Consider the following 15,056-nt stretch of genomic DNA (forward strand, 5'->3'; position numbering starts at 1 on the left):
CTCTCTCTCCCTCTGTCTCTCTCTCTCTTCCTGCCGGACGTTAAATCTTCGCGGAAGCTTCTCTATGTGGCCCTTGCTGAGCAGGACCCATAGTAACAGCCACTCATGAGGATATAATGGAACATAAATGAATGAATGAATAGCGATTCACATGGTAATGAGAGAAGAGGAGGCAACGGGAAGTTTTGTTGGTGGTGGGTTTCTTTCCCTAATTTTTCAATTGTTTCTCATCTGCTTGGCAAATGAATGGCCGGTCGTTTCTTTAGAAATGAACTCTTTCATTAAAGCTGAAACAACAAGGGAAAAGGGCTCCAAGGTTTGGAACAGAAAAAAATGGTCAAATCAAAAGTAAGTGATATCCATTTATGCCATTAATGTAACCTAATATAATCTACACATTTTGCTTGACTACTTTGAACCTTAAAAGGGAACCCCTTCCGTGTACCACCATTTCCAATAGCTAGGTTATGGATTATGTTCTACGTACATCGCATCAGGTACAATATAGTGAAACTGAAATATGAATTGGTGAAATTGGTGGCACCATTTCACTTGACTGACACAGAATGGCAGGAACTTGCTGAACACAAAATGTCAAGATGTCTCTCCTTTTTTAATTCCTCAAAATAAACTCTCCAGCCAGAAAGACATCATTGATATAAACTGTGTGGTAAAATCCTCCCATGTGTAAATTACAGGCAAATGTGGTTCCAAAGCTGGCACAGTCAATACCACTATATACTCCAGTTCAGCCTGGGCTTGCATCCAAACTCTGACCACATTACAAGCTAACTTTTCATTTCTGAGTACATTTCTGATTCTATTCATTAAAAAAAAAACCTCTTTCCTGTCTCAATGCACCATCTGATAATTATGAACTTAATATGTCAAAGATGAAACGCCACCTTACTGCAAATGATATTATGACATACATTAAAGTTTATGATGCGGTATCAAGTGCAGCTTTTCAGAGCTGACTGCTCCTTTTCTGCAGCACATGCCCACCAAGGCGCTCCTGACCTAGCCAGACCGTTTTAGAGGACACAGCCTTGCATGGTGTCAGAATGAACGCATTCTGAAAATATTAGCTTCAAAGACACCCCCCACCCCACCCTCTCACTCGCCTCCTGCATCTCTTCTCTGTCCACCCTTGAAAGCATGTGGTGACCCAGGGATGTGTAAAATGGGGGGCAAATGAATTGCTTGGGCACTTGAGCTTCTCTCACCATTACAGCAGGCTGCCCTACCTGTGTTGAGTCAGCAGTGTGCTCACTCTATCCGTCTAATGGACAGCGCTGGAATTTAATTAGCAAGAAGCCGCAGAGTGGGGGCCTGAAGATTACCCAGGACAAGAGGAGTAGCGCAGCAGTGCTGGTCTCTGTGCGTGTGTGTGCGTGTGCGCGTGTGAGTATGTGTACACGCATGTAAGGCTACATAGGGGATACAATACAGAAGCTGCCTATTACTTTGCTCTTCATTTCTATCATATATGCACTGCAAAAACACAATGTCCACACTATAATAGAGATGTTGGTGCACATAAAGAGTAATGGGCATTTAATTATTCTGAGGACATAAGGGGAAAGTTAATGAAGCTGAACAGCCTTTCTGTTAAGAGTACAGTTCAAATGTAGCTGGGAAGTGTCACAATTTGTCTTGTTTTGGACTCTGTGAATCATATATATTGTCTAAAATATATGAGAATTGGTCAATTAAACTCTTTAAAGAGGGGGAGAAACACACAGTCCTGCATTTCATAACAAATAATATACAACTCTAGATTTAAAAAGCAAAATCATTCTTACTCAGCCAAAAACAAAATGCCAAATTCCCAAAAAGAAAATACACAAAAACACAAAGAATGCGAGAGTAGAGAAAATAGGAAAAGCACAGTGCTGCTCATTTTTGTCTGGCAGGTCACAGGGAGAAAGAGAGGGGTTGGGCTGGTCACACAGTACAGAGGTCCTATGAGTGATTGTTGCCTTATCTTTGTACATCTGACTTTGAACCATACCTTCACTCCCCTCTCCAGCAGTGAAGCAAAGCAGGGCTTCCTGCAACTTGTTTGCAGCCATTGGTTGGAGGTAAATGTTTAGCTTACTCCACTTCATTTCAGAGAATATGATACGAATCCCACAGAGTGTACATTTAGCATGTGTAGCTGACTTGTATATAATCTTTTACCATGGAATGCATGCACTGCATTGGTCCAATAATATTTGACAAGCTGTTGAGAGTGAAAAGGATACACATGACCCACATGAGCATAGAAATCTCCTGACAAGTAAGAGATACTGAATTGTAAATATTCGTACAGAACTATATAAGCAGAAGCATACCAATTAAAGAAAGTTCTATTTAATTTGAACACAGATTAACAGCTGGTGAAGCAATGTCTTCTACAAGAGAATGAACAGCTTCACTTCTTCAGCATTAGTTATTTTCCAACTGGACATCACAGTGGACATCAGTGGAACTTACTATTCAAATGTCAAACAGTAATAAATGGTTTCAGACCATTCAGATTCTAGCATTCTGCATAAAGTTGCACTCAAATTATTCAATCCCATTGCAAATGTGATTTATCAGCAAAATTTCCAAACTTTCAGCTGCAATAAACCATTCAAACACATTTAAATACTATACACAAATAATATAAAAACGTTTCTAAAAATTCAACACAAAATTCCACTTTTAATGACTACTGCAGTCTCAGAAATATTCAGCTCCTTCATGACAACCATATTTAGCAGCCATTTGCTGTTCTGACCTGCTGCAAGCATGATGCATAGCCAGACACCAGCTTCTGGCAGAGTTTCTGTGGAATGTTAGCCCATTCCACATGGGCAATGGCCTCTAGTTCACTAATATTCTTGTGTTTATGAGCTGCAATCGTCTTTTTTTGTTCCCACTTAAGATGGTCACGTTACAATCTTTCAGGATTTCTTCTGAAACCAACCCTTGGTTGACTTTGAGGTATGCTTAGGATCACTGTTCTGTTGGAAAATCCAATGACGCACAAGCATCAGTTTCCTCACAGAAGGCATGATGTTTTCTTGTAGGACTGCCTGATACTTGATTGAATCCATTTTGCCCTCACACACACTGCAGGTTTCCAGTGCCAGAAGAAGCAAAAGAGCTGGTGCTTGAGAAAACACTTAACTTGGAAAATGTTTGCTTTTATGAGGTATTCCATTCAATGGGCTGAATTATTCTGGGACTGCAGTGGTCATTAAACATGATATTTTGTATTGAATTTGTAGAAATGACTTGTTATATTATTGGTGTGGAGCTACTCTGTTTGACTGGTTATTGTAAATAGATGAAAGATTTGTTAATAAATCTAACTTGCCTTGGGGTCATCTACACATCAACATGTGTCGATGAGACCTGTGTTCCAATCATATTATCTCACATTTCAGAACTACTAAAAAACAATTTCAAAACAACAATTCTGTATTTCATGAGAGGGTGCCAGGTTTGGTCGTATCGGAGATTACCAGAAGGTGAAGCTTTTTAAACTCTCCACTATGGTGTGAGAGGGTAAAGGCTTTCCTTTCCCCAGAGGCCCGCTGAACAGATTCGGCCTCATCACTCAGCCCAGCATGACAAAGGGAGGGGTGGGGTCATCCAAAGTGTGATTAGAGGTCTCACTGAGGAGTCCACTCTTTCAAAACATGCATGTGAAGAGAGCCTTCCTTCCCATTCTTTTACAGATTTAGCCAATTAGCTTGGTCACACAGCTTCGCACTCCCAGATGGTTCACAACTAATCAAGTGTCGCTTTTGTTTCGTCTGTGAAAACAGTGCTATTGTTGAAGTGTTGAGGATAGATGAGGCTCCCGATGGCCAGTGATGAAGAATGCACTTCCCAACAAAATCTCACCAAGGCCAAAAAAAAAAAATGGAAAAAGGCTCATTCAAGATTCATGGGGCACCGTATAGGATGAAGCATATTGATTACAAATAGCTGCTGTTTAAATGGAATTCAGATGACCTTACAGCATGTATAGTGATTTCTTACCAGAAAGTGAATAATATTGTGAAATGGCAGTAAAAATGGTTTGAGAATATGGTGAGGTTCTTAACCCAACACTAAAAAAATCTAATACAAACTGACCAACAAATTGTTATGACAACAAAATGACACAATTTATTTCATAAAATGTGTATAATGTCATGTATATGAAAAGCCCCCTCCATTGTGTGTTCCCACCTTGTGCCCATTGCTTCCGGGTAGGTTCCAGACTCACTGAAACTCTGAATTGGATAAGTGGTTATAGACAATGAATGAATGAATAAATGAATTAATGTATATGAAAAATGGAATGGGGTAAGAAAGGACAAATATACAAATATGAGGTCACAAGTCAATATAATTTAATACATTCATGTTAATCTATATTACCATTAGGGAAAAAAAAAAAAAAAATATATATATATATATATATATATATATATATATATATATATATATATATATATATATATATATATATATATATGCCTTGCAGCATTTAGGAGTTCCTTAATCTCAACTCAAACTGAAGCAAGAGCATGTAATTGCTAGCACGTTTTCATGATGCTCTCAGTGGTGTTTTGAAGAAGGACTGTGATTACTGCAGAACTAAATAGCAGAAAGCAACCAGTGCCAAGGCTTGTGGTTTGGCCTGGATTGTGCTATAGTCTTATTATCCCTATTTACTTATTTATTTATATTTCTGCAACTCAGACAGATGGAGAGACTGAGGGCATTTCTGGGGATAAATAGTTCAATAATTTAAAGTCAGTTCCACACTTAGCCTGCAACCCCACCACCACCCTCGCTCATTTTAATTATTAAAAACAACATCTGACAAAAAAAAGAAAACAAAAACAACAAAACAGAAAAACTAACAAGGATGACATATAACCTTGCTTAAAGAGCAAATACTTTGTTAGCAAATGGATGCTTTGTAGCATCCACCATCTGGACAGAGTCCAAAAAGGTAGGACAGTTTTGTAACGTATGCGGAGCGTAGCTCCAAACTCGATTCACTCACTGCCACTGAACTCCTGAAATGAACATTGGTTTAATTAAATCCAGAAAGCATCTACCTTTGCTCTTAGAGTATAGCTACTGCTGTCACAGGAGATTGATATATTCGACATTTTGGCATTTCAGACAAAGGTTCTAAAGAGTTTTCTTGCTGAGTTGCGAATATACCCCCTCCAACGATCACAAAGAGGGCCAGGTCACCCCTTCATTGCTCAGTCACTAAAAGAGTTACCAGAGTAACCAGGAACTGAACACTCAAAGGCAGCTGGCTAACTGACCTCCATTTAATACAGCTAAGCTGCAGGCTGAAAGAGACAGCTGAACCAGAAAGCACTGATCTACGGCAACATTCAGGTCCACGGTGTACACTAAGTGATACTGTTTAATAAAATATTTATTAAACAAAACATATATTTGCACATATGAACACAGTATATTATTATATCATTATATCAGTGTCAATCAAATGCTTTACATTTTATTACCCTGCATAAACATGACAATACTGTTAATGCAAATGTAAATGCTATAAAATTAATTAAATTGAAGGGATTTGAGAAAACTGCCACATGTCAGTAACAGCGTCGAGAAATAAATCTGTCTAGAACTGAGCAGCAGATGGGCATAAAGGGTATAAGGACAGACAAGCAAATGAGGTAACATATTCCTTATGACAGTATTAAACACACACCCATTAATGCTCCAAAGAGTGAAGAAGCTCCTGTTCAACACCAAACCCCAGTCTTTCTTCTATATTTTACCAGCCATACGGTAGTTTATTTTTCACTTCTTTCACCATCTGTAGCAACTTTCCCCTACAGACAGCCACAGCTGTCCCGTTTCATGTCTGTGCTCTCTTTTATATTCCAGTCCAAAATGACTGTGCTGCACAATAGTGCCCCATGCCTCAACTGCCAGAGCCATGCGTCCTACTTGGAAGCAGGAAGAACCTTTCAAGATATCAAGGCTACTGCTTTGGGGGGAAAGCTGTAGGAAAATGTGTAATCTGTCATTATAACAGCCTGACCAATGTATCAGTTTGCTAGAAAGAACTGTGAGGATCAGCAAATATTCCACCAGTTAAGCACAAATTTTGCTTTGAAATGACTGGCCTTACATTACAAACCCATCTATGGTTCAGAAAGGCCATTATTTCGGAAGCTTATAATGATAGCATGCTCTTCTATTACTATTTACACAGAATGCTGGCAGTCATAAACACAAAGCACGAACATGGTTAACGAAAAAAAAAAAAAGAAAACACATCCAACTCTGTCTTTTTAAACACTACCCTTATGTCACTAGAAGTGAAATCTTTTTAAAAAGTGGCAATTTATTTGAAACCAGCTAGACCAGTGGGTCTCAATCCAGGTCCTGAAGTACCACTGCCCTTCATATTTTAGAGAATCCCTTGCATCATTTGCTCCTTTGTACATGAAGGTAAAATTAAGCTCACTGGAAACTGCATGGATAAATTTGAATCACATGCAAGGCATACATAGCTTTGTATTGGACAAAGCTCTAAACACGTGTATTGATCGATTGGGTGCAACATCATGATCAGGCGAGCACTCACGCATGACAGAAAGCATCGACAATACGGAGAAAAGACGACGATGTGCGGTTTTTACAGATCAATCCCTCCACACATCACATGGTAGAAAGCACAAGTCCAGCTTAGGCTGGGCATCAGTGTCCTGGACTTAGCAAGGAAAATCCAGGGTAGAAACAGCAAAGGAAGCTTGCAGTTGCTTAAGAGTCCAAGCTTTGTAATCCCAAAGACTTACAAGTGAACTCACATATCCACTTCTACCAGTCATAGGGAGAAATTCTATAATATTACACTTGTAACAATTATTATATAATCGCCTGGTCTATGGCTGTGTACTATTTTGAATTTAATGAGTATATTGCTTGTCCTACATAGGTTCTATGTATGTGCTACACAGGTCACACACACTTCCATGGTAAGAAGTGCCAAAGAGACAAAACTGGCCTTGCTGTCGTCTCTGAGTGGGTAGGATGTCCCTCCCTTTCCACCAATCAATCAGAAGAATGCTAGTCAGTGTGGGTGTTGGTTAGCTAACATAACAAAATTATAGTCCTCATCCACCCATGGTTTGATTGGGGGAGACTAAGCCAGTGGGTGGAATAGATAGTTATTAAATTGGGGAGAACCAAAAAAACAACATTAATTGAACAGTAAGACTGCAGTTTAAGGTATTAAGCCTGTGATTTCCAGCAAATACTAAAAAGACAAAATACTGTTAAACAAAACGTGGAACTTTCCAATGCAAAAATAGACTTGTTCATTAAATGGTTTTAGCTTGTACCAAGAAAAAAATAACTAGAATGTCACAGCAATATGGGACTCTGAGCTCTAGCAGCACAAGAGCTCTCAGCCCACCATTCAGATAAAGTCCTCATCAAGTCCTAATACAATCAAAGTTCCTCACAATAAAGGCCCAGCAATGCCTCGCTTGCTACCAGCAGGGCCTTAAGACAATGAGACTCTTGTTGAATGGCATGCATGCACAAAGGCTCCATTCTCAGAAGTTAGCCAAAGCTGCTGTTCTGAAATAGACGAGATGTCGGGTGTCGCTGCAAGACTACAGTCTGTGCAAATAGAGGTCTCTGTCCGTGTTTGGAAAGACGAATCAAATCATTTGGAGCTAGGATGACTGGTTTAAGGAAAAGAAGAAATGAAAAAAAAGAGACCTGAAGAAAGCACTGCCAAGGAATGAACACCCAAACTGACTGATACAAAAACCCTACTGTCAAGACTTTCACTTTAATTGCAGTTTTAATCATGCATAACCACAAATCTACATCCAAGAACAATCAAAAGACATTTTTTCTATTTGTTTTCCTTTTTCAAATGACCCAAAATATAACTGCCACATTCATGTGGAATACAGCTTTTTTTTTCTCCTTTCTGCTAAAAATTGTTTGTTTTTTCCAAGGCAATAAGTAGGGAAATTATAAATAGCAACGCATGCTATCACTCTAGCTCCTCTTATATCCCATTGTGGGCCTATTTCTCTCTCAGTGTCCATGTGCTGAGACGACTGAGGAGTTAATACAGAACTAATTAGCGAAAGTTGACTGGTGCCAACCCCCCATCCATGGCCTGCACCACTGCACAGGGGGAGAGGACAGAGGCTCCGAGCACAGGTGCATGCCTCTCCTTTCACACTCCACAGCACTGGACACCCACGCCACACACACACAAACTTACTCAGCTTGTCCTTTAATGAATGGGATATATATATATGACCCCATATGCTTTATATATGTGAGTGAGTGTGTGTGTGTGTGTGTGTGTGTGTGAGAGAGAGTCTGTGTCTGAGGGGCTGGTTCTGTTTGTGTGCATTCATAAAAAATTGTTCTAAAAACTGTGAAAAAAAAGTTGAGCATTTATGACTGTTGATGTATAAAGCCCAGAGAGGGAGAATATGGTCCAAATCTGCAGAGAGAGATTGGCACTGACAATAGACATTAAACGGATTACATGAATTCACCATGCAATCAGGTTTATGAGAAATTCACCCGCTGAAGGCATGCATGCGGTGCTCGATAGAACTCACAATGTTTCCCCATTCCAGAACCTTATCTGCTTTGTTTAATCCAATCAAACTGCAGGGAAAAAATGGTTCAAAAGGAGGTCACATGGAAAGCGATGGCACTGTATCCCATCATTTGATCTCAGCTGGTCCTTTAACACTGGGCCTGGGCCAGGCTGGCAGATATGAACTGCGGTGTGCACACTGCACTTTCTGTACAGCTCACCTCAAAAGCATGACAATTCATTTTTATGAATGGGCACCAGCCTCATTTATAATGAATGGTAATGTGTAAGCAAGTGTGTGTGTGTGTGTGTGTTTGTGTGTGTGTGTGTGTGGACGAGTGCAATGGCATGGCTGTTATTGCGCTACCGGTGTTAGTTAGTGGCATTTAGGGAGGAGAGAATGAGAGAGTGAATTGAGTGGAGTGGAGTGGAGTGTGGGTGGGGGGTCCCTACCCACAATGTGTACAGCAGTAACCACAACAAAGGCTGTGGTTCATCCCACAATAGCCTTAAATAGATCCAAATTATTGTTATTCCTTCGCCTGTGGAAAGAAAAGGAAACACAAAACGGCTGCAACTCAATACGTGCCAAAAGTCAGCCAGGAGATACTAGTGGCTCCTGCTACGTTCAGAAAACAAGACAATAGACAACGTGGCTGTGCATTATATGAACTGTTGTACCTTATTGTTTTTTATTATTATTATTATTATTATTATTATTATTTAAGGAGTGACAATATGATATGTTAACCTTGATATGACAATAAATAATGTTGGATATCAATGTATTAGGCTTTTATCTTAATTTTGAACAATCATTGATATTTTTCCTTTCTTTTTAATTTTTTTTTCCTATTGCTTTATGACAAAAACATACATATAAATGTACTGATAAACTTCATGTAATGTAACCCTTCTCTCAAAACCTCCCTCTTTCTTGACCTTAAACTTCAATTCCCCAATAACTACGTTACATGTAGTATTTTAAATAATTACTGAAAAACAAGCCAATAAATCATTCCATTAACCTACAACTAACATATTCAAGCACGCACATCATGCAGGTGAGACGTGTAGTGAGAATGAATGTAAACTTTATGTTCCGAAAGAATTTGAACTCCTTGAGTGCGCCTTAAAGAATGCGTCATCAAACTTAACAAGTTTAGAAAGACACACGCTGCAAATCTGTTTAAGAGCTCAGAGGGAAGTAGGTCAGACGTCTTTGCAGTCATTCAACACGCAAACAGTTCATCTCAACTGTCCCTCAGGTCAGATAAGGTAAGAGCAATATAAATATCTATCAGCTTCGCTCTAAATGTACACACAGGTCCAGACTGGGGCATGTTATCTTTCTAACACAGCAGTATCCTTCAATTGTCTGGTCCCGGGTCAAAATGGAATCAAATGAAAATACAGTTCAATAAACAAGTCAGAGTGTGTCTCTCGTTCCCCACAGAGATGTTTTAAGGAAGGATTTGGAGTAAATAACTATTAGTTTGTGATACAGGGAAAACAAATCTTTCATTATGTTATTATGCCAAGGCAGGGAAGTCAGTTCTTTGTAAATCTGTGCCCAGTATTAACTGTTTAGTCATATATAATCAAATAATACCTGACCCTATCGTTTTTTAAAGCACAATTTAAATAGCTTATTCTTTCAGATATAATTGTAGCTAGTTCTATACTTTTAACCTGAAGTTCAACTAAGGGAAGCAAAGCAGCATGAATATTCCTTTCATGCAATAATTGGTTACATAGTAATAGAACAATTTATGTTGTGTTTTTATTACACCTGAGCTCCCAATACTGACACAATAAACACACTGATCAAAATTGTGACATAAGCAGTCTTGTCTACCACTCTAAAACAGACTCTTAAAATAGGAAACAGTCGTTTGTTGAAACCTGAGCCTACACGGCTATATTAGCCACTTGAAAAAGGTTTAAAGTCAGCCTGCACCCCATTCCAGCACCCAAACAAAACCACCTGTTTTAACTAGAGGTCACAGGGGCAAACCAGAACCAAAGCACCACCCTCCGCTTGACTGGCTGCTAATGAGAGTGGCTGTTTATCTAAGAGGTCAAATGCCTTGAAGATAGTTCATGACCCTAACATCTTAAGCCATGACCTTTCCCACGTGCGGAGTGCTCCTGTGAGCCCGACGCCCGCCGGCCATAAATTAGCCCAGGCTTGTCGGCCTGCTCCCTCACCACAGAACAGTCCCCAGCTGGGTGTATGTGTGATGTATGTAGCAATAACTAAGTAGTTTGATCATAACAATCACAGCACCTAAATCTGGGTCAAACTGAAGTATGGTTTACAGAGAAAACACAAGGGAGAATTAGAAAATAAAATAAGCCAGGGGAATAAAGTTCAGCAATGCTAGGCTTTGGCTTTTCAACTTTCAGATGTTGCAGACACCAAATGTGTGACATGCATGCAATTACTAACAGGCTTATCCCTCAGAAAACTGAAGCAAAATAACTAAGTCTTGCTGTTAAGCAAATCAATTTGACCACTGTAATTATTTTAATTACTGACTCTGTTCAAGCTCAAAACCCTCCACTTTTTGTCATCTGAGCATGAGGTCAGTCTCTCTTCAGACAGCTTTTAATCACAGCAGCTTCGGTATTGCTCCACTGCTTTAAATAAGACAGAGAAGGAAACCTGATCGTTCTGTATGTGGCCAAGGATGAGGAGGGGGGGAGAAAGAGAGAGACAGAGAGAGAAATAGCAGACCATTAAAACTATCCAAACTCCACACTCTACAATACACTTCTCTTCTTTTTTTCTAGCCCTTGTTCTCTTGTACCTCTTATTCACAGTCACATCCTACAAAATTATCAGGACTCCAGTAATTAGGATGTTAGCAGGAGCAGAAGCTTTCTGAATTGCCTTTCAGAACATCAAAACTGAGGATTCGGCTCGGCTGTAAAGAAGCGAGCTTTAGCTGCAGTGTGTGGGGCTCGTACAGATTCTAACACAAAGGACCCTCAAAGGCTCTGGGCTTTTGTGCTCCGACCAAGTCAAAGTGATTCACAAGCCCCCCCTTTTCCGATCTGCTACAACCAAAGCACAGCCTGCGTGTAGCCACATTCAAAAAGTCACTTCTTTCGTGTTCTGGCCTAAAGGGGCATGTTTATGGCTTTATTTCATCTGCCTTTTTTTCCTTTAGTTAAACAAAATTTTTTACCCTTTTGTCAATACGCCATCAAAGCAGGAGCTGGGCCTATGCAGAAATGTTGGGTTTGCAAGCATGAGGGGGGGGGTGAGTTTTCTTCCTCGCACCAATAAAATGGGCATATGCTGCCAACTCACTTAGGCTTTAGAGCAACAATTTGCGAGCAGGAGGAAATGAAAGTAATTAAGGTGCTCAGTTTGCCTGGTGAAACAAAGCGCTTTCCTTGCCTTCCAAGTGAAAGCCTGTGTTTGTGTTGCTGTCAGGCTAAGACAGATCCCCTGCTGTCCCTTGCCAATTAACAGACTCTCCATCAGATATTTGCACTAGACTTGTCTTTAAAAGCTTCATGTATAGGCTAAATCACATTGACAAGAGTCAGCGTACTTGGAGTTTGTCCATATTTGGTGCTAAGAAATGAATTCAGAAATTATTTAATGCCATATGCTTCTTTTTCAACTTCCAAAATTCATAAATTTAGAAAACATGTATGAATTTATGTCTAATTCAAATTATCATCAAGTAATTAAATATTAACTCAGGATAATGGTGGGTCTGCATGGTCTGCAGCCTACTTGGAATCACTGGGAGCAAGGCAGGAACACACCCTGGACAGTCCATCATAAGGCATTACACCCTCATACAGGCACAAATACAGACACTTGCATGGGCAATGCACCTACCAGCATATGTTTTCGGACTGTGGGACTGAATAAAGCAGGTTCAGGAAATGAATGAAAAATATTCATTACACTTTATAAGGGTGTCACAATACACATAGTAATATTCATTTATTTCCATATGGTTTCAGCTGTGAATCGAATGCATTAAACTTTTATTTTAAAAACCACTCTGAGACATTTGTCAAACTGTGTTCATGAGTTGCAGCTATCTGCAGAACAGGACATCATGAGGCATCTAGTGGCACTGTGTGTAATAGGAATGCTGTGTTACTATGACGATGGGAGAGTAGCAGATACTCCACTGCTCCTAAACAGAGAACGTGTTTCTCATTGGTCGTTGCCTTTATTTAGCCAATCAGCAGCCAATGGAGTCACTGTCCCTCCTACAGAGGTGTGTTTTGCTGCAAAGCTGAGAGCAGCAGGTCAGTGCTGAAAAACTGGGAACTTAATGTTAGCACCATGTCCCCATTTTTTATAGTTTTTTATTTTTCTATGAAAATTTCTGGTACCAGCCATCCTTTCCAAACATTAAAATCATGTTCTTTCGCCATGTTGTATTGAAAATGTGTTGTATTGTGTAGCAAAAACAGCAATATGTATTGTATTGTGAAATTTGTCTATCATTGCCACACTTTAACACAGAAATTGACCAACTGTTGACCAATAAACAGTGAAAGAGAAACACGTTTGTTTGCAATTAACTACTTACTTTGCTTCTCATCATTCCTCAACCCTAGCTCCCTCAGAGCCAAATGTTTGACAGCACTTTACAAAAGTATACACTGATGAAGTCAAAAGAGATAATGGGCATATTCTGCAATAAGAGTCTGTGCCAGTGGTGATAAAATCGTGGCCATTCAGTGTGGAATGAACAGGCACAGTGAAAGAGAATGTGGGAAAACCGTTGAGTTTCTCCCAGTCTACTAATACTTAATTGAATCCTGATGTTGATAGGATTTAGGACTGTATATGAAACCATTAGTAGAATAATAAGAGAGTCCTGTTTTGACTCTTCCACAGAGCAGATCAAAAATGAAGATGTCAAAAAGGGTCCCTAGTGGTAAATTTATAAAAGAACAAATATTCAGTTGATGACTCTACAGAAAACCATTTTTAACATGCAGATCATGTAAAGGTTCTATAAAAGAAATTAAGGATTTTCCAAGAACCATACATCCAAGATAAACGTTTCAGAGACTCTTATGCCACCTGACACTGCTGAAACCTATAGTGTAATATATCTAGCCTATACAATGAGTGACCTACACATGGATATTATGGCATTGTTGGCTTACTTGACTCATAATGTGCCTAGGGAATTCGTTGACACAAAAAGGGACTTACCTGCATGAACAAAGTAGGCCAAGTACAGGTCAAGCTCCTTTACTGAAACTCCTATGTGATGAGGCTGCACGCACAACCCTGGGTTTGAGCATTGTGGAGATTTAACCAGCCTTTCGCCATCAGTACTTTCAAGCGGAATACCTTTGAATAAAATCACCATGACCAGGTCCAAGCGCCACACTTTGTCCGCTTGGCGCAAGCAGTCAATCCTCCTCATCTTGCCCTTCTGGTCAGGGTTGGAGAGCACGCAGCATGGCGGTTTCTTCCCTGTCACAGTGAGCACGAAATCCTCACGGAACTCGGGCCGGATGTCCTTGCGGAGCTTGGCCAGCAGTCGCGATGCCCATTTCTGCTTGACCTCAGCCTTCTCAGCCAGCAGCTCGTCCTTCACTGCACGCTCCTCTTCTTTGGACATGCGCTTCTCATGCTTTTTGAAGTACTTTCTCTTGCGGGCCTGCAGGTTGAACCAGGTGTAGGCGAACGCTCGCACGTGGGGCAGCAGCGCTTCGATGAAAGGATGGAATTCATCCTGCAGGAGAGTGGAAAAAGGGGTAGAGAGAAATCAGGCCAGAGAAGAAAACAAGCTGAGACAGTTCAAACTGAACAAGCCACACGTTTTATGAATCTACAGTTACAATGAATCTGATCATTCTTCATGTCGCATGTAGGTTCAAGACAACGGTTAAGAGGCTTTTATTTACAGATTGTAACATTTTTTTGTCCATTGGATGATATTATGAAAGTATAAAACCATCTAATTATGGTCTACATAAGTATAGTAATACACAAGCTATTATGTATATAATTATGGGTTTACAGAAAAACAAATATTCATATATATATTTAATGAATACTTCATGGTCATTGCAGGGAAGCCCTTAAAAAGGAGGAGTGGGCCTGTAAGCTGATGGCTGTGTGTGTGTGTGTGTGTGTGTGTAAGGCCCGTATCTGGCAAGAATGCAGGACTGTAGGGGTCTGCCAGGACCGAGAAAAAGAAAAAACCGAGCAGGGAAATCGGACTGGCTATTTTTATCTGTTCTCTATGAAGACGCACACATACACACCGACATTCACACGTCCACACACCCACTGTTCCGAAAACAGCACCGATAACACTTTACTCAATATCAGAGTGAAGCCTTTCATTTCTCAGCTAAGAGTGTATGCAGAGAGAAGGTAGCGGATGCAAATAGATTCAGTCTACACCTGCCACTATTACACAACCTGGCAGTAAATCAATTCAAA

At 40.0% G+C, this 15,056-nt stretch overlaps 1 protein-coding gene across 3 annotated transcripts in view; it reads right to left on the bottom strand.

The window, feature by feature from the left end:
• Positions 1 to 15,056, bottom strand: part of nfia (nuclear factor I/A) — a 179,356-nt gene that overhangs the window by 118,778 nt on the left and 45,522 nt on the right. For all 3 annotated transcript variants that reach the window (XM_066647148.1, XM_066647147.1, XM_066647149.1), the window contains exon 2: positions 13,812 to 14,340. In XM_066647148.1, the coding sequence (XP_066503245.1) occupies positions 13,812 to 14,340 (529 nt within the window). The remainder of the gene's footprint in view (positions 1 to 13,811; positions 14,341 to 15,056) is intronic.

Source organism: Hoplias malabaricus, chromosome 16 (assembly GCF_029633855.1).
Source record: "Hoplias malabaricus isolate fHopMal1 chromosome 16, fHopMal1.hap1, whole genome shotgun sequence".
NCBI classification, from domain to species: domain Eukaryota; kingdom Metazoa; phylum Chordata; class Actinopteri; order Characiformes; family Erythrinidae; genus Hoplias; species Hoplias malabaricus.